The 23,741-nt window shown below is 35.3% G+C and overlaps 1 protein-coding gene across 1 annotated transcript in view; it reads right to left on the reverse strand.

The window, feature by feature from the left end:
- LOC138332160 (serine/threonine-protein kinase 36-like) overlaps positions 1-23,741 on the reverse strand; it is a 70,944-nt gene that overhangs the window by 20,939 nt on the left and 26,264 nt on the right. Inside the window, exons 22-25 of the mRNA XM_069280146.1 lie at positions 12,700-12,774; positions 12,127-12,354; positions 11,325-11,428; positions 10,935-11,048 (exon numbers count right to left, since the gene is read on the reverse strand). Coding sequence (XP_069136247.1) covers positions 10,935-11,048; positions 11,325-11,428; positions 12,127-12,354; positions 12,700-12,774 — 521 coding nt within the window. The remainder of the gene's footprint in view (positions 1-10,934; positions 11,049-11,324; positions 11,429-12,126; positions 12,355-12,699; positions 12,775-23,741) is intronic.

Below are 23,741 nucleotides of genomic sequence, written 5' to 3' on the forward strand. Positions count from 1 at the left end.
ATGATGACAGTCAATAGACCACCAGGTATGTAAATTAGAATGTTACCCAGATGATAACAGTCAATAGACCACCAGGTATGTAAATTAGAATGTTACCAGATGATGACAGTCAATAGACCACCAGGTTATGTAAATTAGAATGTTACCAGATGATGACAGTCAATAGACCACCAGGTATGTAAATTAGAATGTTTACCAGATGATAACAGTCAATAGACCACCAGGTATGTAAATTAGAATGTTACCAGATGATGACAGTCAATAGACCACCAGGTATGTAAATTAGAATGTTTTACCAGATGATGACAGTCAATAGACCACACCAGGTATGTAAATTAGAATGTTACCAGATGATGACAGTCAATAGACCACCAGGTATGTAAATTAGTAATGTTACCAGATGATGACAGTCAATAGACCACCAGGTATGTAAATTAGAATGTTACCGAGATGATGACAGTCAATAGACCACCAGGTATGTAAATTAGAATGTTACCAGATGATGACAGTCAATAGACCACCAGGTATGTAAATTAGAATGTTACCAGATGATGACAGTCAATAGACCACCAGGTATGTAATCAGATGATGACAGTCAATAGACCACCAGGTATGTAAATTAGAATGTTACCAGATGATGACAGTCAATAGACCACCAGGTATGTAAATTAGAATGTTACCAGATGATGACAGTCAATAGACCACCAGGTATGTAAATTAGAATGTTACCATATGATGACAGTCAATAGACCACCAGGTATGTAAATTAGAATGTTACCAGATGATGACAGTCAATAGACCACCAGGTATGTAAATTAGAATGTTACCAGATGATGACAGTCAATAGACCACCAGGTATGTAAATTAGAATGTTACCAGATGATGACAGTCAATAGACCACCAGGTATGTAAATTAGAATGTTACCAGATGATGACATTCAATAGACCACCAGGTATGTAAATTTAGAATGTTACCAGATGATGACAGTCAATAGACCACCAGGTATGTAAATTAGAATGTTACCAGATGATGACAGTCAATAGACCACCAGGTATGTAAATTAGAATGTTACCAGATGATGACAGTCAATAGACCACCAGGTATGTAAATTAGAATGTTACCAGATGATGACAGTCAATAGACCACCAGGTATGTAAATTAGAATGTTACCAGATGATGACAGTCAATAGACCACCAGGTATTGTAAAATTAGAATGTTACCATAAATGATGACAGTCAATAGACCACCAGGTATGTAAATTAGAATGTTACCAGATGATGACAGTCAATAGACCACCAGGTATGTAAATTAGAATGTCTACCAGATGATGACAGTCAATAGACCACCAGGTATGTAAATTAGAATGTTACCAGATGATGACAGTCAATAGACCACCAGGTATGTAAATTAGAATGGTTACCAGATGATGACAGTCAATAGACCACCAGGTATGTAAATTAGAATGTTACCAGATGATGACAGTCAATAGACCACCAGGTATGTAAATTAGAATGTTACCAGACATGACAGTCAATAGACCACCATGTATGTAAATTAGAATGTTACCAGATGATGACATTCAATAGAGCCCACCAGGTATGTAAATTAGAATGTTACCAGATGATGACAGTCAATAGACCACCAGGTATGTAAATTAGAATGTTGATACCAGATGATGACAGTGCCAATAGACCACCAGGGTATGTAAATTAGAATGTTACCAGATGATGACAGTCAATAGACCACCAGGTATGTAAATTAGAATGTTACAAGATGATGACAGTCAATAGACCACCAGGTATGTAAATTAGAATGTTACCAGATGATGACAGTCAATAGACCACCAGGTATGTAAATTAGAATGTTACCAGATGATGACAGTCAATAGACCACCAGGTATGTAAATTAGAATGTTACCCAGATGATGACAGTCAATAGACCACCAGGTATGTAAATTAGAATGTTACCAGATGATGACAGTCAATAGACCACCTAGGTATGTAAATTAGAATGTTACCAGATGATGACAGTCAATAGACCACCAGGTATGTAAATTAGAATGTTACCAGGATGATGACAGTCAATAGACCACCAGGTATGTAAATTAGAAATGTTACCAGATGATGACAGTCAATAGACCACCAGGTATGTAAATTAGAATGTTACCAGATGATGACAGTCAATAGACCACCAGGTATGTAAATTAGAATGTTACCAGATGATGACAGTCAATTAGACCACCAGGTATGTAAATTAGAATGTTACCAGATGATGACAGTCAATAGACCACCAGGTATGTAAATTAGAATGTTACCAGATGATGACAGTCAATAGACCACCAGGTATGTAAATTAGAATGTTACCAGATGATGACAGTCAAATAGACCACCAGGTATGTAAATTAGAATGTTACCAGATGATGACAGTCAATAGACCACCAGGTATGTAAATTAGAATGTTTACCAGATGATGACAGTCAATAGACCACCAGGTATGTAAATTAGAATGTTACCAGATGATGACAGTCAATAGACCACCAGGTATGTAAATTAGAATGTTACCAGATGATGACAGTCAATAGACCACCAGGTATGTAAATTAGAATGTTACCAGATGATGACAGTCAATAGACCACCAGGTATGTAAATTAGAATGTTACCAGATGATGACAGTCAATAGACCACCAGGTATGTAAATTAGAAATGTTACCAGATGATGACAGTCAATAGACCACCAGGTATGTAAATTAGAATGTTACCAGATGATGACAGTCAATAGACCACCAGGTATGTAAATTAGAATGTTACCAGATGATGACAGTCAATAGACCACCAGGTATGTAAATTAGAATGTTACCAATGATGACAGTCAATAGACCACCAGGTATGTAAATTAGAATGTTACCAGATGATGACAGTCAATAGACCACCAGGTATGTAAATTAGAATGTTACCAGATGATGACAGTCAATAGACCACCAGGTATGTAAATTAGAATGTTACCAGATGATGACAGTCAATAGACCACCAGGTATGTAAATTAGAATGTTACTAGATGATGACAGTCAATAGACCACCAGGTATGTAAATTAGAATGTTACCAGATGATGACAGTCAATAGACCACCAGGTATGTAAATTAGAATGTTACAGATGATGACAGTCAATAGACCACCAGGTATGTAAATTAGAATGTTACCAGATGATGACAGTCAATAGACCACCAGGTATGTAAATTAGAATGTTACCAGATGAATGACAGTCAATAGACCACCAGGTATGTAAATTAGAATGTTACCAGATGATGACAGTCAATAGACCACCAGGTATGTAAATTAGAATGTTACCAGATGATGACAGTCAATAGACCACCAGGTATGTAAATTAGAATGTTACCAGATGATGACAGTCAATAGACCACCAGGTATGTAAATTAGAATGTTACCAGATGATGACAGTCAATAGACCACCAGGTATGTAAATTAGGAATGTTACCAGATGATGACAGTCAATAGACCACCAGGTATGTAAATTAGAATGTTACCAGATGATGACAGTCAATAGACCACCAGGTATGTAAATTAGAATGTTACCAGATGATGACAGTCAATAGACCACCAGGTATGTAAATTAGAATGTTACCAGATGATGACAGTCAATAGACCACCAGGTATGTAAATTAGAATGTTACCAGATGATGACAGTCAATAGACCACCAGGTATGTAAATTAGAATGTTACCAGATGATGACAGTCAATAGACCACCAGGTATGTAAATTAGAATGTTACCAGATGATGACAGTCAATAGACCACCAGGTATGTAAATTAGAATGTTACCAGATGATGACAGTCAATAGACCACCAGGTATGTAAATTAGAATGTTACCAGATGATGAACAGTCAATAGGACCACCAGGTATGTAAATTAGAATGTTACCAGATGATGACAGTCAATAGACCACCAGGTATGTAAATTAGAATGTTACCAGATGATGACAGTCAATAGACCACCAGGTATGTAAATTAGAATGTTACCAGATGATGACAGTCAATAGACCACCAGGTATGTAAATTAGAATGTTACCAGATGATGACAGTCAATAGACCACCAGGTATGTAAATTAGAATGTTACCAGATGATGACAGTCAATAGACCACCAGGTATGTAAATTAGAATGTTACCAGATGATGACAGTCAATAGACCACCAGGTATGTAAATTAGAATGTTACCAGATGATGACAGTCAATAGACCACCAGGTATGTAAATTAGAATGTTACCAGATGATGACAGTCAATAGACCACCAGGTATGTAAATTAGAATGTTACCAGATGATGACAGTCAATAGACCACCAGGTATGTAAATTAGAATGTTACCAGATGATGACAGTCAATAGACCACCAGGTATGTAAATTAGAATGTTACCAGTATGATGACAGTCAATAGACCACCAGGTATGTAAATTAGAATGTTACCAGATGATGACAGTCAATAGACCACCAGGTATGTAAATTAGAATGTTACCAGATGATGACAGTCAATAGACCACCAGGTATGTAAATTAGAATGTTACCAGATGATGACACCAGGTATGTAAATTAGAATGTTACCAGATGATGACAGTCAATAGACCACCAGGTATGTAAATTAGAATGTTACCAGATGATGACAGTCAATAGACCACCAGGTATGTAAATTAGAATGTTACCAGATGATGACAGTCAATAGACCACCAGGTATGTAAATTAGAATGTTACCAGATGATGACATTCAATAGACCACCAGGTATGTAAATTAGAATGTTACCAGATGATGACAGTCAATAGACCACCAGGTATGTAAATTAGAATGTTACCAGATGATAACAGTCAATAGACCACCAGGTATGTAAATTAGAATGTTACCAGATGATGACAGTCAATAGACCACCAGGTATGTAAATTAGAATGTTACCAGATGATGACAGTCAATAGACCACCAGGTATGTAAATTAGAATGTTACCAGATGATGAGACAGTCAATAGACCACCAGGTATGTAAATTAGAATGTTACCAGATGATGACAGTCAATAGACCACCAGGTATGTAAATTAGAATGTTACCAGATGATGACAGTCAATAGACCACCAGGTATGTAAATTAGAATGTTACCAGATGATGACAGTCAATAGACCACCAGGTATGTAAATTAGAATGTTACCAGATGATGACAGTCAATAGACCACCAGGTATGTAAATTAGAATGTTACCAGATGATGACAGTCAATAGACCACCAGGTATGTAAATTAGAATGTTACCAGATGATGACAGTCAATAGACCACCAGGTATGTAAATTAGAATGTTACCAGATGATGACAGTCAATAGACCACCAGGTATGTAAATTAGAATGTTACCAGGTAGATGATGACAGTCAATAGACCACCAGGTATGTAAATTAGAATGTTACCAGATGATGACAGTCAATAGACCACCAGGTATGTAAATTAGAATGTTACCAGATGATGACAGTCAATAGACCACCAGGTATGTAAATTAGAATGTTACCAGATGATGACAGTCAATAGACCACCAGGTATGTAAATTAGAATGTTACCAGATGATGACAGTCAATAGACCACCAGGTATGTAAATTAGAATGTTACCAGATGATGACAGTCAATAGACCACCAGGTATGTAAATTAGAATGTTACCAGATGATGACAGTCAATAGACCACCAGGTATGTAAATTAGAATGTTACCAGATGATGACAGTCAATAGACCACCAGGTATGTAAATTAGAATGTTACCAGATGATAACAGTCAATAGACCACCAGGTATGTAAATTAGAATGTTACCAGATGATGACAGTCAATAGACCACCAGGTATGTAAATTAGAATGTTACCAGATGATGACAGTCAATAGACCACCAGGTATGTAAATTAGAATGTTACCAGATGATGACAGTCAATAGACCACCAGGTATGTAAATTAGAATGTTACCAGATGATGACAGTCAATAGACCACCAGGTATGTAAATTAGAATGTTACCAGTGATGACAGTCAATAGACCACCAGGTATGTAAATTAGAATGTTACCAGATGATGACAGTCAATAGACCACCAGGTATGTAAATTAGAATGTTACCAGATGATGACAGTCAATAGACCACCAGGTATGTAAATTAGAATGTTACCAGATGATGACAGTCAATAGACCACCAGGTATGTAAATTAGAATGTTACCAGATGATGACAGTCAATAGACCACCAGGTATGTAAATTAGAATGTTACCAGATGATGACAGTCAATAGACCACCAGGTATGTAAATTAGAATGTTACCTAGATGATGACAGTCAATAGACCACCAGGTATGTAAATTAGAATGTTACCAGATGATGACAGTCAATAGACCACCAGGTATGTAAATTAGAATGTTACCAGATGATGACAGTCAATAGACCACCAGGTATGTAAATTAGAATGTTACCAGATGATGACAGTCAATAGACCACCAGGTATGTAAATTAGAATGTTACCAGATGATGACAGTCAATAGACCACCAGGTATGTAAATTAGAATGTTACCAGATGAATGACAGTCAATAGACCACCAGGTATGTAAATTAGAATGTTACCAGATGATGACAGTCAATAGACCACCAGGTATGTAAATTTAGAATGTTACCAGATGATGACAGTCAATAGACCACCAGGTATGTAAATTAGAATGTTACCAGATGATGACAGTCAATAGACCACCAGGTATGTAAATTAGAATGTTACCAGATGATGACAGTCAATAGACCACCAGGTATGTAAATTAGAATGTTACCAGATGATGACAGTCAATAGACCACCAGGTATGTAAATTAGAATGTTACCAGATGATGACAGTCAATAGACCACCAGGTATGTAAATTAGAATGTTACCAGATGATGACAGTCAATAGACCACCAGGTATGTAAATTAGAATGTTACCAGATGATGACAGTCAATAGACCACCAGGTATGTAAATTAGAATGTTACCAGATGATGACAGTCAATAGACCACCAGGTATGTAAATTAGAATGTTACCAGATGATGACAGTCAATAGACCACCAGGTATGTAAATTAGAATGTTACCAGAATGATAACAGTCAATAGACCACCAGGTATGTAAATTAGAATGAATGTTACCAGATGATGACAGTCCAATAGACCACCAGGTATGTAAATTAGAATGTTACCAGATGATGATGACAGTCAATAGACCACCAGGTATGTAAATTAGAATGTTACCAGATGATGACAGTCAATAGACCACCAGGTATGTAAATTAGAATGTTACCAGATGATGACAGTCAATAGACCACCAGGTATGTAAATTAGAATGTTACCAGATGATGACAGTCAATAGACCACCAGGTATGTAAATTAGAATGTTACACAGATGATGACAGTCAATAGACCACCAGTATGTAAATATAGAATGTTAACCAGATGATGACAGTAAATAGACCACCAGGTATGTAAATTAGAATGTTACCAGATGATGACAGTCAATAGACCACCAGGTATGTAAATTAGAATGTTACCAGATGATGACAGTCAATAGACCACCAGGTATGTAAATTAGAATGTTACCAGATGATGACAGTCAATAGACCACCAGGTATGTAAATTAGAATGTTACCAGATGATGACAGTCAATAGACCACCAGGTATGTAAATTAGAATGTTACCAGATGATGACAGTCAATAGACCACCAGGTATGTAAATTAGAATGTTACCAGATGATGACAGTCAATAGACCACCAGGTATGTAAATTAGAATGTTACCAGATGATGACAGTCAATAGACCACCAGGTATGTAAATTAGAATGTTACCAGATGATGACAGTCAATAGACCACCAGGTATGTAAATTAGAATGTTACCAGATGATGACAGTCAATAGACCACCAGGTATGTAAATTAGAATGTTACCAGATGATGACAGTCAATAGACCACCAGGTATGTAAATTAGAATGTTACCAGATGATGATACAGTCAATAGACCACCAGGTATGTAAATTAGAATGTTACCAGATGATGACAGTCAATAGACCACCAGGTATGTAAATTAGAATGTTACCAGATGATGACAGTCAATAGACCACCAGGTATGTAAATTAGAATGTTACCAGATGATGACAGTCAATAGACCACCAGGTATGTAAATTAGAATGTTACCAGATGATGACAGTCAATAGACCACCAGGTATGTAAATTAGAATGTTACCAGATGATGACAGTCAATAGACCACCAGGTATGTAAATTAGAATGTTACCAGATGATGACAGTCAATAGACCACCAGGTATGTAAATTAGAATGTTACCAGATGATGACAGTCAATAGACCACCAGGTATGTAAATTAGAATGTTACCAGATGATGACAGTCAATAGACCACCAGGTATGTAAATTAGAATGTTACCAGATGATGACAGTCAATAGACCACCAGGTATGTAAATTAGAATGTTACCAGATGATGACAGTCAATAGACCACCAGGTATGTAAATTAGAATGTTACCAGATGATGACATTCAATAGACCACCAGGTATGTAAATTAGAATGTTACCAGATGATGACAGTCAATAGACCACCAGGTATGTAAATTAGAATGTTACCAGATGATGACAGTCAATAGACCACCAGGTATGTAAATTAGAATGTTACCAGATGATGACAGTCAATAGACCACCAGGTATGTAAATTAGAATGTTACCAGATGATGACAGTCAATAGACCACCAGGTATGTAAATTAGAATGTTACCAGATGATGACAGTCAATAGACCACCAGGTATGTAAATTAGAATGTTACCAGATGATGACAGTCAATAGACCACCAGGTATGTAAATTAGAATGTTACCAGATGATGACAGTCAATAGACCACCAGGTATGTAAATTAGAATGTTACCAGATGATGACAGTCAATAGACCACCAGGTATGTAAATTAGAATGTTACCAGATGATGACAGTCAATAGACCACCAGGTATGTAAATTAGAATGTTACCAGATGATGACAGTCAATAGACCACCAGGTATGTAAATTAGAATGTTACCAGATGATGACAGTCAATAGTAGACCACCAGGTATGTAAATTAGAATGTTACCAGATGATGACAGTCAATAGACCACCAGTATGTAAATTAGAATGTTACCGAGATGATGACAGTCAATAGACCACCAGGTATGTAAATTAGAATGTTACCAGATGATGACAGTCAATAGACCACCAGGTATGTAAATTAGAATGTTACCAGATGATGACAGTCAATAGACCACCAGGTATGTAAATTAGAATGTTACCAGATGATGAACAGTCAATAGACCACCAGGTAGTATGTAAATTAGAAGTTACCAGATGATGACAGTCAATAGACCACCAGGTATGTAAATTAGAATGTTACCATGTATGATGACAGTCAATAGACCACCAGGTATGTAAATTAGAATGTTACCAGATGATGACAGTCAATAGACCACCAGGTATGTAAATTAGAATGTTACCAGATGATGACAGTCAATAGACCACCAGGTATGTAAATTAGAATGTTACCAGATGACATACATAAATTAGAATGTCACAGAGAAAAGACAGCTACAACATATATAAATTAGAATGTTCACAGAGAAAAGACAGCTACAACATACATAAATTAGAATGTTCACAGAGAAAAGACAGCTACAACATACATAAATTAGAATGTTCACAGAGAAAAGGCAGCTACAACATACATAAATTAGAATGTTTCACCAGAGAAAAGGCAGCTACAAACAACATACATTAAATTAGAATGTTCACGAGAAAAGACAGCTACAACATACATAAATTCACAGAGAAAGGCAGTTCATAAATTAGAATGTTCAACGAGAAAAGGCAGCTACAACACACATAAATTAGAATGTTCACCATTGAGAAAAGGCAGCTACAACATACATAAATTAGAATGTTCAACGAGAAAAGACAGCTACAACATACATAAATTAGAATGTTCAACGAGAAAAGGCAGCTACAACATACATAAATTAGAATGTTCATTGAGAAAAGACAGCTACAACATACATAAATTAGAATGTTCATTGAGAAAAGACAGCTACAACAAACATAAATTAGAATGTTCAGAAAAGACAGCTACAACATACATAAATTAGAATGTTCACAGAGAAAAGGCAGCTACAACATACATAAATTAGAATGTTCACAGAGAAAAGACAGCTACAACATACAATAAATTAGAATGTTCAAAGAACAGACAGCTACAACATACATAAATTAGAATGTTTACACATATGAGAAAATATATTGCCTTTTTAAATTCTAACATAAAGGTCAAAACTGGTGCCTTTAACTATTTTAACTTTTTAACCACAGCTAGGTACATAAACTTCCTGCTATTCAGGTTGGATAAATATCACTATCTTATTAATATATGAATGCAATGAAAAATATCTATGGTTGGACAAATTATATATAAAATATATCTCATTCTCAGAAAATCAAAGTCATGACAAGCTCCAATGTTGTCCTGAATGTATTTTAGCTTAGTATCTGTCCTGTAAGACTTTGGATATACATATATTAGCAAATAAGAATTCTACAAACGTACTACTGTTACAATTAACACATTTATGACCACCAGACTTGTGACAGATTCATGGTTATAAATTTTATGTTTGTTATACATGTGTATAACGTTCTGTGTTTAAAATGATGTGATTTCACTAGTCCCCAGAGGTTTTTTAAAATCTGTTTTATAGTAATCAATTATTTTCAGGGTTTACTAAATATTTGATATGGAAAGTAAAGCAAAATTATAGATATGTAATAATGAGTTCACCAAATATTGACATCAAATCTTAAAGGCCTTCCTTATATAAAGTGCAATATTATATACATACCTCTGTACTTCTGTGAGGAGGTCGTCTGCTAGATCTATTGCAAAGGGGAAACAGCAAAGCTGTGTCACTTGGAGGATTATATCTGTAGCTAACTGTGTACCTTCTGTGTCAAAACTGTCAACAAAAGTATATCTTATGTATCAAAACTGTCAATAAAAGTATGTCTTGTGTTATGCTACACAAAACTGTCAACAAACTAGAAAGTGTTTTGTTACTAAAACGTTACCTGTCTAAGTAATGGATGTCTTATTTTATAACACAAAATTTACATTTGATTTGTTTACACAAAGTAACAGTATAACATAAAGAATACATTACATACCACACATGCCATTATACTGTCAATCTGTGTCTTATAACCATAGTACTGTCACAGTGTCAACTATTTACCTGGTTACTATGGCGGCGAGGAAGTCTTTGTTAAGGAGATGTGCGATGGTCAGCAGGATGATACTGTCAGGTACAGCAAGGTTAGGTATACATTGGTTTGTCTCCTGGAAAACATAATCAGTATCTATCTATTACTAGTGAACACAACTTCATTTTGACATTTATAGCAAATACATATTGTATTACAGGCCAAATACATAATATGGGAATTAAGAAGTAAGGAAAATGACCCTATATTAACACATATACAGTACTAATTTGGCAATTACATTGAAGATTCTGACCTTTCAACAGTTATAATGACCTTAGTAAAAACTCTAACCTATGACATTACAAAATCATAGAATCAAGTATTTATATCAATGACCTAGGTGAAGAATCTGATCTTTGACCCTAAATCGCTTAGTTATCTTGGTGAAGACTCCAACCTTCGACACTATATCATTACTGGTAGATATTAGTTTCCATAGCTTGGTGAAGACTCTGACCTTTAATCCTATATCATTATACAATTTAGTTATCTTGGTGAAGACACTGACCTTTGACCCTATATCATTGTTTAATTTACTTGGTGAAGATTCATCTTTGACCATATTTCATTGCACTGAAGACTCTGACCTTTGACCCTTTATCATCATTTATTAGTTACCTTGACGAAGACACTGACCTTTAACCCTATAATCATTATATATTAGTTAATTGGGTGAAGACAATGACCTCTGGCCCTATACCAATTACCATAGTTGCATTTGCCTTGGTGACAACGCTGACCTTTAACCCTATATCATAAAAAATTAGTTACCTTGGTGAAGACAGTGACAGACATCTGGAGGACAGCCATGAGACCTTGTGGTGACACGAGTGTCCAGTCTGGGGGATGGAAGCCTGAAACTGGCCCTCCCTCCTCCTCAATGTCATGGATTGGTGTATCTGTCTCTGGATTGGTGACCTGTAGGGCCTGGGCCACTCTGTGCCATAGTGTCCCCCATATACCTGTATCTATGTACATCTGGGCTACAGGACCCTCCGCCTACAACCAGACCATAGCTTATAATGTCATAGAATAAAGTTATGTTAGCTTTGCCTAATAGTAATATATAATGTCATAAAATATGATGCTTAATTTACATTGCCATCACATATCCATTTTTTTCTTTCATTTTCACTCTAAAAATTGTTGTTACAGTAATTCTTCTTTAAGATTCAAATCAATCCTTCCTACCTCTAACACATAAAAAAGACAAACAAAAACAAAAGTTCATTAACCCCTCCTTTCATACTAAAAACCCCTATTTCCAAAACCAAACAACTTTTTAATGTCACAATACTATAAAACTATCATTGTGGGCATGAATTAAACTGAAGAGTGATTTACCTGAGCCAGCATTTCACATAGAAGTAGAAGAAGTCCGTCTAGTACACCGTAGTCAAAAGGACATCGTACACAGATCTGTAATGAAGGTACAGCTTAAACAGGTTCATGTAAACATTCAAACATCACTAGTGTTTCCATTTAGATATATCTCTCTTTTATTTGTCTAGAATTTTCAGCTTTAATCGAATATCTAAATTTTGATCAATAAGAAGCCTCTGTTATGTACAAGTATGTTTCCAAGGAAAAATTAAAATTAAACTATGTGATGTGTTAAATATTAGACATCCATGTATTTCATAACATGACCAGGTTGAACAAATTTGATCCAAAAACTAATGAGTTATTGGTCACTTTATGAAACCTGTGACTTGGTTGCCAATGGAAACCATTTTGTGTAACGGTTTCTTGTACATCTACTTATGGTGCTCAACATCACAGTGAAGTTTCATTGAAAATAGACCCAGATTTTGGCAGAAGTTGTCCCGACAAGATTTGCAGACGATAGGCAGACAAATAAACAGATAGATAGAGAGGATGATTCCAGTATAATTAAAATTTTGGTATTGACTACCTATACAATGTGTTTACAATCTACAGGGTTTTTGCGAAATTTGCAGAAAAATAAAAAAATCAAACTGCATTTTGATCCTGAATTTAGGGCAAAGGCCAGTCTTTCCAATACTATGTTTATTATGAGACACAATATAAAACACATTTACAACAAATGCATCTGCTTGTAACAATGATCCATGATTATACTCTTAAGACAGTCAAGACAAACAGAGACTGTGATGCAGACACTGAACAGATATACTGTCAGATTTGTGAGCACTTAAGATATTCTTGGATCTAAATAACAGTACCTACACATTACAAATCTCACTTACTTTGAATTTACACAGCTTTTAATTCAAAAGCAAACTTAAACCCTTTTCATTTTAACTGTGGGAATCATACAGTCATCTTAAATATATACAATGTATATATGCAATATACAATTCTTATCAGACAAAAGATTTTTTATTTTATTTTTATTTTTCAGAAGTTTTCAATATGTAACAAAGAAAAAAAAGACAAAAGAAATTGTAACATAAAAATCAATTTCCTTTTAAAATAATATTGAAAATTTGATTTATACCACAATGGTCCAAACATAACAGTCAAAAGATGCTAACAGTAAGTAATTATAAAATTATGATTTCATTCATTGACAACAACATTTTTAAAAGCCATCTGCCATTATTGATAACTAATCTCCTAATGTATACTAGGCACTACCTGTACCTCCTCACACAATGTCATGTAAACACTGAATATTGAAGCACATGCTGGAGTATGAACAATACCAACTGTAAAGTTACATGCACTACCAAGTTTGATTGACAGCTGGTGAAGCCTCCATTGAAAACTTACAAATTTGTGTTTCTAAAATTGAAATGTCTGATTATAAAATATGGGTTATGTACTGCTACTAGTATCTGTGTTTTAATAAAGACCGGGGATACAATACAGGATAGACAAAGACTAGAACAGAGATACAGGGGTGCAGTCGATTTACCTGGGAATCGCAAGTCTATAAATTAATGACAACAAAAACATAACTAAAACTAAATCAAAACTAAAATATAAAACATATGTCTATACCCTAAATAATGATTTATAACTGAAACAAATACATTACTAATAAAAAAAAAAAAAAAAAAATCATAAATAACATTTCTGATAGAGAATGTGTGAAGGAGAATATATGATATTTTGAAAGATACAATATGACGTATGAAAGTGATGAGTTCAATATGGCAGAGAGACCTCGTGTGTGTAGCTGTATACTGTGAGAGGGTTGACTAAGGGGCTCTCAATCCTGACCAATCTCCCAATAATAATTGTAACAATATTGTATTTTTAGTTAAGATAAGTTTTACCTGCTGTAGATCAGTGAAGACAGACAGACACGCCTGTAACATTTCCTCTGGTTGTACCTCCACCGAGATCCCACAGTACACCATCTGACTGAACAACAGAGCTGCTGCGGCCTACAAAATATATACAACAGTATACATATAGGTAACTAATGTCTCCATATACAACAGAGCTGTCACAACAAAATATATATACATATAGGTAGCTAATGTCTCCATATACAACAGAGCTGTCACAGCCTACAAAATATATACAACAGTATACATATAGGTAACTAATGTCTCCATACAACAGTATACATATAGTAACAAATGTCTCCATATACAACAGTATACATATAGGTAACTAATGTCTCCATATACAACAGAGCTGCTGCGGCCTACAAAAATATATACAACAGTATACATATAGGTAACTAATGTCTCCATACAACAAGAGCTGCCACAGCCTACAAAATATATACAACAGTATACATATAGGTAACTAATGTCTCCATACAACAGAGCTGCCACGGCCTACAAAATATATACAACAGTATATACATATAGGTAACTAATGTCTCCATATACAACAGAGCTGTACACATGCGGCCTACAAAATATATACAACAGTATACATATAGGTAACTAATGTCTCCATACAACAGAGCTGTCACAGCCTACAAAATATATACAACAGTATACATATAGGTAACTAATGTCTCCATATACAACAGAGCTGTCACAGCCAAAATATATACACATATACATATAGGTAAAAAAATATATACAACAGAGCTGCAGCGGTATATACAACAATACATACTTTTAGGTAACAGATGGGCAAATGTCTCCATCTACAAGGGTAGAATATTTAACGTTTGTCACAGCCTACACAAATATATACGCCAACATAACGGTCAAATAATTTAAAAAGTGTTTTTATAGTTGTGCTGGTCTATGAAAATCTAATAGTATTAGATCAATGTTTTTAACAAAGTAGCATTTATAAAAAATATGCATTGTGCATAATTTTCATTTGTTCGCTATGTTTAAAGTGAAAAGACCGTTTTGTCGTTGTTGAATCACTAATATCAGAAGCTGATGATATGGCTGTTCCGTTTAATAAAACTTGTGGTGACTAGTCAACCACTAGCGCAAGCGGGTAAAATTCAAAGGATATACGTGTATAGTGATGAAGTATTAAATAACTCGTAAATGGAAATAATATGTAATAAAACTGTTTACCAAGATTGGACATACAGTTGATATGATGCCCATCCATCCGAACAGATAAATACTTCATGGCGCCTATGTAGCGGGCGCCATTCTATTTATCTTCACTTCCGGATGGGCTTCATATCAAACTGTTATGATCCAATCTGGTAAACAGTTTATGCTTAAGTATACATATAGGTAACTAATGTTCGTCCATTACAAAAAGAGTTGCCACAGCCTACAAAATATATACAACAGTATACATATAGGGTAACTAATGTCTCAATATACAACAGTATACATATAGGTAACTAATGACTCCATACAAAAGAGTTGCCGACAGCCTACAAAATAGTATACACAGTTATACATATAGGTAAACTAATGTCATCCATACAAAACAGAGCTGTCACAGCCTACAAAAAATAAATACAACAGTATACATTATAGGTAACTATGTCTCCCATAATACAACAGAGCTGTCACAGCCTACAAAATATATACAACAGTATACATATAGGTAACTAATGATCTCCATACAAAATAGTTGCCACAGCCTGCATGTAAATATATACAACAGTATACATATAGGTAACTATTGTCTCCATACAACAGAGCTGTCACAGCCTACAAAATATTTACAACAATTATACATATAGGTAAAACTAATGTCTCCATATAACATAGCTGCTGCGGCCTACAAAATAGATATACAACAGTATACATATAGGTAACTAATGTCTCCATACAACAAGCTGTCACTTGCCTTACAAAATATATATACCAACAGTATACATATAGGTAAACTAATGTCTCCATACAAACAGAGCTAGCCACGGCCTACTGAAAAATCTATACAACAGTATACATATAGGTAACTAATGTCTCCATACAACAGAGCTGTCACAGCCTACAAAATATATACAACAGTATACATATAGGTAACTAATGTCTCCATACAACAGAGCTGTCACAGCCTTACAAAATATATAACAACAGTATACATATAGGTAACTAATGTCTCCATACAACAGAGCTGTCCACAGCCTACAAAATATATTACAACATTATACATATAGGAACTAATGTCTCCATACAAAAGAAGTGCCACAGACTCTGCAAAAATATATACAACAGTATGTAACAGTGTGGTAAGACAAATTGTCAGTCCAGATACAACAAGAGCATTGTCATCTGGTCTACAAACATATAATACAACAGTATTGACATATAGGTAAACTAATGTCTCCATACAAAGAGTTAGCCACAGCCTGCAACAATATATGAACAAAACAGTATATATATAAGGTAACTAATGTCAGTCCATACCAACAGAGCTGTCACAGCCTACAAAAAATATATGACAATAGTATACATATAGAGTAACTAATGTCTCCATACAAAAGAGTTGCCACAGCCTGCAAAATATATACAACAGTATACATATAGGTAACTATGTATCTCCATACAACAGAGCTGTCACAGCCTACAAATATATATGTGTCAATAGATATACATCTAGGAAACAAATGTCTCCATATAACATAGCTGCCTGCGGCCTGCAAAATATATACCAACAGTTATTCCTTTATAGGTAAACTAATGTCTCCATACAAAAGGAGTTGTCCGACAGCCCTACAAAATATAGACAACAGTATACATATAGGTAACTAATGATCATCCATAGTACAACTATATGAGCATATAGGTATACTAATGATCTTCCATACAAAAGAGTTTCCACGGCCTACAAAATATATACAACAGATTGATGAATACAGATAGGTGAAACTATATGTCTCCATACAACAGAGCTGTCACAGCCTTGTACTCTCAAAATATATACAGACAGTATACATATAGGATTAACTAATGTCTCAAATATACAACAGTATACATATTAGCTGTCACAGCCTACAAAATGTCTACAACATTATACATAAAGGTAAACTAATGTCTCCATACAACAGTGTGTGTTCCACAGCCTGCAAAACTAGATAGAGTAGAGATATACATATAGGAGAACTAATGTCTCCATACAATCAGAGCTGATTCACAAGCCTTACTCAAAATATATACAAAGCAGCTATACATATAGGTAACTAATGTCATCACATATACAAACAGAGCTGTCAATTAAGACTACAATAATAAATTCTCAACAGTAAAACATATAGTGTAACTAATGATCCTCCATACAAAAGTGATTCTGCTCCAGCCTGCAGAGAAAATAATTATACAACAGGTTTACATAAAAGGTTAGAAAACTAATGTATCACTCCATACGCGAACAGAGCTGTCACAGCTAAGCGCAAGAAATATATAGTCAACGCAGTATACATATAGAGAGGTAAACAAATTGTCTATATACAATAGCTGCTGTCATCAGCCTAGCAAAATATATATCAACAGATATACATATCAGGTAACTGTGAATGTCTCCATACAACAGATCTGTCACAGCCTACTCAAAATTATATACAAACAGTATACATATAGGTAAACTAAGTGTTCTCCATACAACGTGAGCAGCCAACGGCCTAACAAATATATCACAACAGTATATCATATATAGGTAACTAATGTCTCCATACAACAGATTTTGTCACAGCCTAAAAAATATACTACAACAGTATACATATAGGTAACTAATATCTCCATACAACATAGCTGTCACAGCCATACAAAGAATATATTACACATTATTCATTATAGGGTAGAACTTGAATGTTCTCTCATACAACAGAGTTGTCCACAGACAGCATAACATATACAACAGTATACAGATACGTAACTAATGTGTCATCCATACAACAGAGCTGTCCACAGCCTACAAAATTATATACAATATTATACATATAGGTAACAATGTCCTCCATACAAAAGAGTTGCCACAGCCTGCAAAATATATACAACAGTATACATATAGGTAACTAATGTCTCCATACAACAGTAGCTGTCACAGCCTTCAAATTATATACAACAGGATACATATAGGTAACAAATTTCTCCCTATCAAAATCAGTTGCCACAGACCTGCAAGACATATATTACATCAACAGTCATTCAATAATAGGTAACTAATGTCTCCATACAACTGAGCATGTCCACAGTGCCTTCTCATTGAAAATAAACAATAGAATGTATACATATAGGTAACTATGTCTCGCCATACAAAAGAGTTGCGTCAGCCTGCAAGAAATATATTAAAATAGTGTATTACATATAGTAAACTGAATATCTCCATACGTAACACAGAGCTGTTTCACAGCCTAATAAATATAGAGAAAAACTCAATGATACATAAGTAGGTAACTAATGGTGCTCCATTTTAGTAAACAATAGTCTGCTGCGGCACTACAAAATAATATAGTCAACGCAGTAATACAAATTGGTATAACTAATGTCTCCATACAACGAGCTGCCACAGCTCCTACAAAATGATATACAACATGATATACATATAGGTATCTAATGTCTCCGCATACAACAGAGCTGTCCACAGCCTACATAAAGATATGCAACAGTATACAGTAAAGTAGAAACATAATTGTTCTCCCATAGTGCTGAACAGAGCTGTCACAAGCCTACAAATGTGTATATGTACAACAGTATACATAATAGGTAACTAATGTGCTCCATACAAAAGAGGTAGCCACGCCGTACAAAAAATATATTACAACAGATTTTGAATATAGGTGTAGAAACTGATGTCTCCATAGTAAAAGTGTAGTAATGCCACGGCCGTGATCAAATTATATACAACAGAGATACTATTATAGTAACTAATGTCCTCCTATTTGCTGAACAGAGCTGCTGCGGCCTACATAAAATGTGTATATAAGACAACAGTATACATATAAGGTAGTTTGTGCTATAGTCTCCATTATACAACAGATGCTGCTGGCAGCCTACATAAATATATACAACAGTTATAACTGTATAGGGTAACTGAATGTCTCCGTTACAAACAGAGGTTGCCTCGGCCTACATTCAACAATCATATAAGGTAACTAATTTTCTCCAAACAACAGAGCCACAGTATACAGTAAACATATAGGTAACTAATTTGTATCCATACAACAGAGCTGTCACAGCTCTACATAATATATTACGCAAAATTTTCATTGTAGGTAACGCTAACTAATGTCCTACATATAACATAGCGGTCCCACAGCGGCCGTACATAATGTTATACAACAGTTATACTGTATTGGTTAACTGTTGTGTCTCCAGTACAACAGAGCGTGTCACAGCTCTACAAAAAATATATAAAACGCAGTATAACATATAGGTTAACTAATGTCGTCCATACAAACAGAGCTGCCACGGCCAGTAAATTTCTAATATAGTATAAATCAGTATACATAGATAGGTAAACTAATGTCACCATACAACAGAGCTTGTCACAGCCTACTCAAAATATATACAACATTATACAATATAGGTATCGAATTGTACGCTCCATAACAAAAGCGTCTGTCACAGCCTACTAAATGTATATAACAGTATCCAGTATACTATAGGTAAACTAATGTCTCCATTCAAACGAGCTGTCACGCAGCATACAAAATTGTATAGACAACCATTAATAACATATAGGTTAACTAATGTCTCCCATACAAAAGAGTTTGCAACAGCCTGCAAAAATATTTACCAAACTGTATACATATAGGTAACTAAATGTCTCCATAAAACATAGACATGTCCACAGCCTACAAAATAGATATAACAAACATTATTACATATAGGTAACTAATGTCTACAATACATAAAGAGTTTGCTGCTGCGGCCCTACAAAATATATACAACAGTATACATATATGGTAAAACTGAGATGGTCTCCATACAACAGTGCTGTCACTAGCCTACAAATTATATACAATGTTACATATAGGGTAGATAATGTCTCCATACAAAAGAAGTATGCACAGCCTGCCAATAAATATATACAACAGTTATACAGAATAGGTAACTAAATGTCTCCATACAACAGTGCTGTCACAGCTACAGTAAATATATATCTTACATTGTATACATATAGGTAAAACAATGTCTCCATACAACCATAGCTGCTGCGGCCTAGACAAAATATATACACAACAGTATAATAATAGGTAATATGTGTCTCCATACAACAGAGCTGTTCACAGCCTACAAAATATATACAACAGTATACATAATAGAGTAACTATTGTTCCAGTACAACAGAAGCTGTCCATGATCCGAGCCCTACATAAATAATGATACAAGAGTATACAACATTATCCGAGGTAACCTGATACAATGTAGTCCATTACATACATACATTACATGTCGCGGCCTGGCCTACAATGATATATTAGAACATATACAAACATTATCCGAGGACCTGTAACAATGATACAGAGATCCACAACATTATCCTAGGAGCTGATACCTACAAAATATATACAACAGTATACATATACAAACTAATCCGAGGACTCCATACAAAAGACGCCTACAAAACATTATCCGAGGACAACAGATACACATACATTAGAACTATATACAACAAAATCCAGGCCTACAAAATATATTAGAGATATACATATAGGTAATACTAATGTCTCCATATATAACAACCGAGAGCTGATACAATGACATTAGAGATATATACAACATTATCATAGGACCTGATACAATATACATTAGAGATATATACAACATTAGCTCCGAGGACTGATGATACAAATGACAACTTACAACAGTTATATACAACATTATCCGAGGTATCCGACAATGATACATTAGAGATATATACAACATTATCAGAGCTGATACTGATACAAAATATATACAACATTATACATATAGGTAACTAATGTCTCCATACAAAAGAGTCTCCATATACACAGTATACAGGTAACTATTGTCTCCATATACAACAGTATACATATAGGTAACTAATGTCTCCATACAACAGAGATGTCACAGCCTGCAAAATATATACAACAGTATACATAAAGCAACTTATGTCTCCATACAAAAGAGTTGCCACTGCCTACTAACATACTATATACATACAGGACCAACTTTGAACTAGTGCCTCCATATACAACAGAGATGATGTGGCCTATAGAATATCCAATAATATTAGTACTCAGGCAAACTAAATTAAATGTTTCCATACAACTGTTCTATCTCAACAATTTTTCGCAATATTATATACTCATTATTAATGTGACTTTATAACAATTAAGTAGACTGCCAAAAAACCACTGATTATTTTAACATTATATCAAATCTGCTATTTAAAGCCACATATTGCACAAAGCACAATCATTGCTTTCCAGCTGTTCAAAATTTGATAATTGAAATCTCCCTTCTAGATAATCATATTCAAAAACATAGCATTCTTTGTGTATTATAATTTTTTTATTGCTGTCAATCTTGTACTAAATGAGCTAGATAAGTTTCAGTATTTAATCTATCTAATTTTACTTTTATCTTTAATACATAAATTTGCAGTCGGTTACATCGGACCTACAGTATATCATTGGATTACATGTATAAGCCAGTACACATGTGACTAGCGATTATTGACCTCGAGAATATAGCCACAATGTACTCACCGTGTGACTAGCGACTAGCTCGATAGTACACCATGACTCTCACCGTGAATATAGACACAATGACACCATGAACTCACGTGTGTGACTAGCGATAGTAGACTCGAGGAATAGACACCACACCATGACTAGAGATAGTACACCATCACTCACGTGTGACTAGCGATAGTAGACTCGAGGAAATATAGACACCATGACATACTCACCGTGTGACTAGCGATAGTAGACTCGAGGAATATAGACACCATGACATACTCACCGTGTGACTAGATAGTGATCGAGGAATAGACTCGAGACTAGAATATATGACACCATGACATACTCACCGTGTGACTAGAGGTGACTAGCGATAGTAGTAGACTCGAGGAATATAGACACCATGACATACTACTCACCGTGTGACTAGAGGATAGTAGACTGACTAATTAACGAGAAATATCGAGAATATAGACCACCATGACATACTCACCGTGTGACTAGCGATAGTAGACTCGAGGAATATACACACCATGACATACTCACCGTGTGACTAGCGATAGTAGACTCGAGGAATATAGGGACACCATGACATACTCACCGTGTGACTAGCGATAGTAGACTCGAGGAATATAGACACCATGACGTACTCACCATGACATTACTCACCGTGTGACTAGTGATAGTAGACTCGGGAATATAGGACACCATGACATACTCACCGTGTGACTAGCGATAGTAGACTCGAGGAATATAGACACCATGACATACTCACCGTGTGACTAGCGATAGTAGACTCGAGGAAATAGAGACCATGACATACTCACCGTCGATGACAATTGTACTCACCGTGTGAAATTATAGACTAGCGATAGTAGACTCGAGGAAATATACACCATGACATACTCACCGTGTGACTAGCGATAGTAGACTCGAGGAATATATACACCATGACATAGACACTAATCATGACTCGACATACTCACCGTCACCACCGTGTGACTAGCGATAGTAGACTCGAGGAATATAGACACCATGACATACTCACCGTGTGACTAGCGATAGTAGACTCGAGATAATATAGACACCATGACATACTCACCGTGTGACTAGCGATAGTAGACTAGAGGAAATACCATAGGCGGATACCTTACCATGACTGTAATACTCACACGTGTGACTAGCGATATATCGAGATAGTAGACTCGAGGTGATATAGACCATGACATTGACTCACCGTGTGACTAGCGATAGTAGACTCGAGGAATATAGACACCATGACATACTCACCGTGTGACTAGCGATAGTAGACTCGAGGAATATATAGACACCATGACATACTCACCGTGTGACTAGC

Source organism: Argopecten irradians, chromosome 9 (genome assembly GCF_041381155.1).
Source record: "Argopecten irradians isolate NY chromosome 9, Ai_NY, whole genome shotgun sequence".
In the NCBI taxonomy this organism is placed as follows: domain Eukaryota; kingdom Metazoa; phylum Mollusca; class Bivalvia; order Pectinida; family Pectinidae; genus Argopecten; species Argopecten irradians.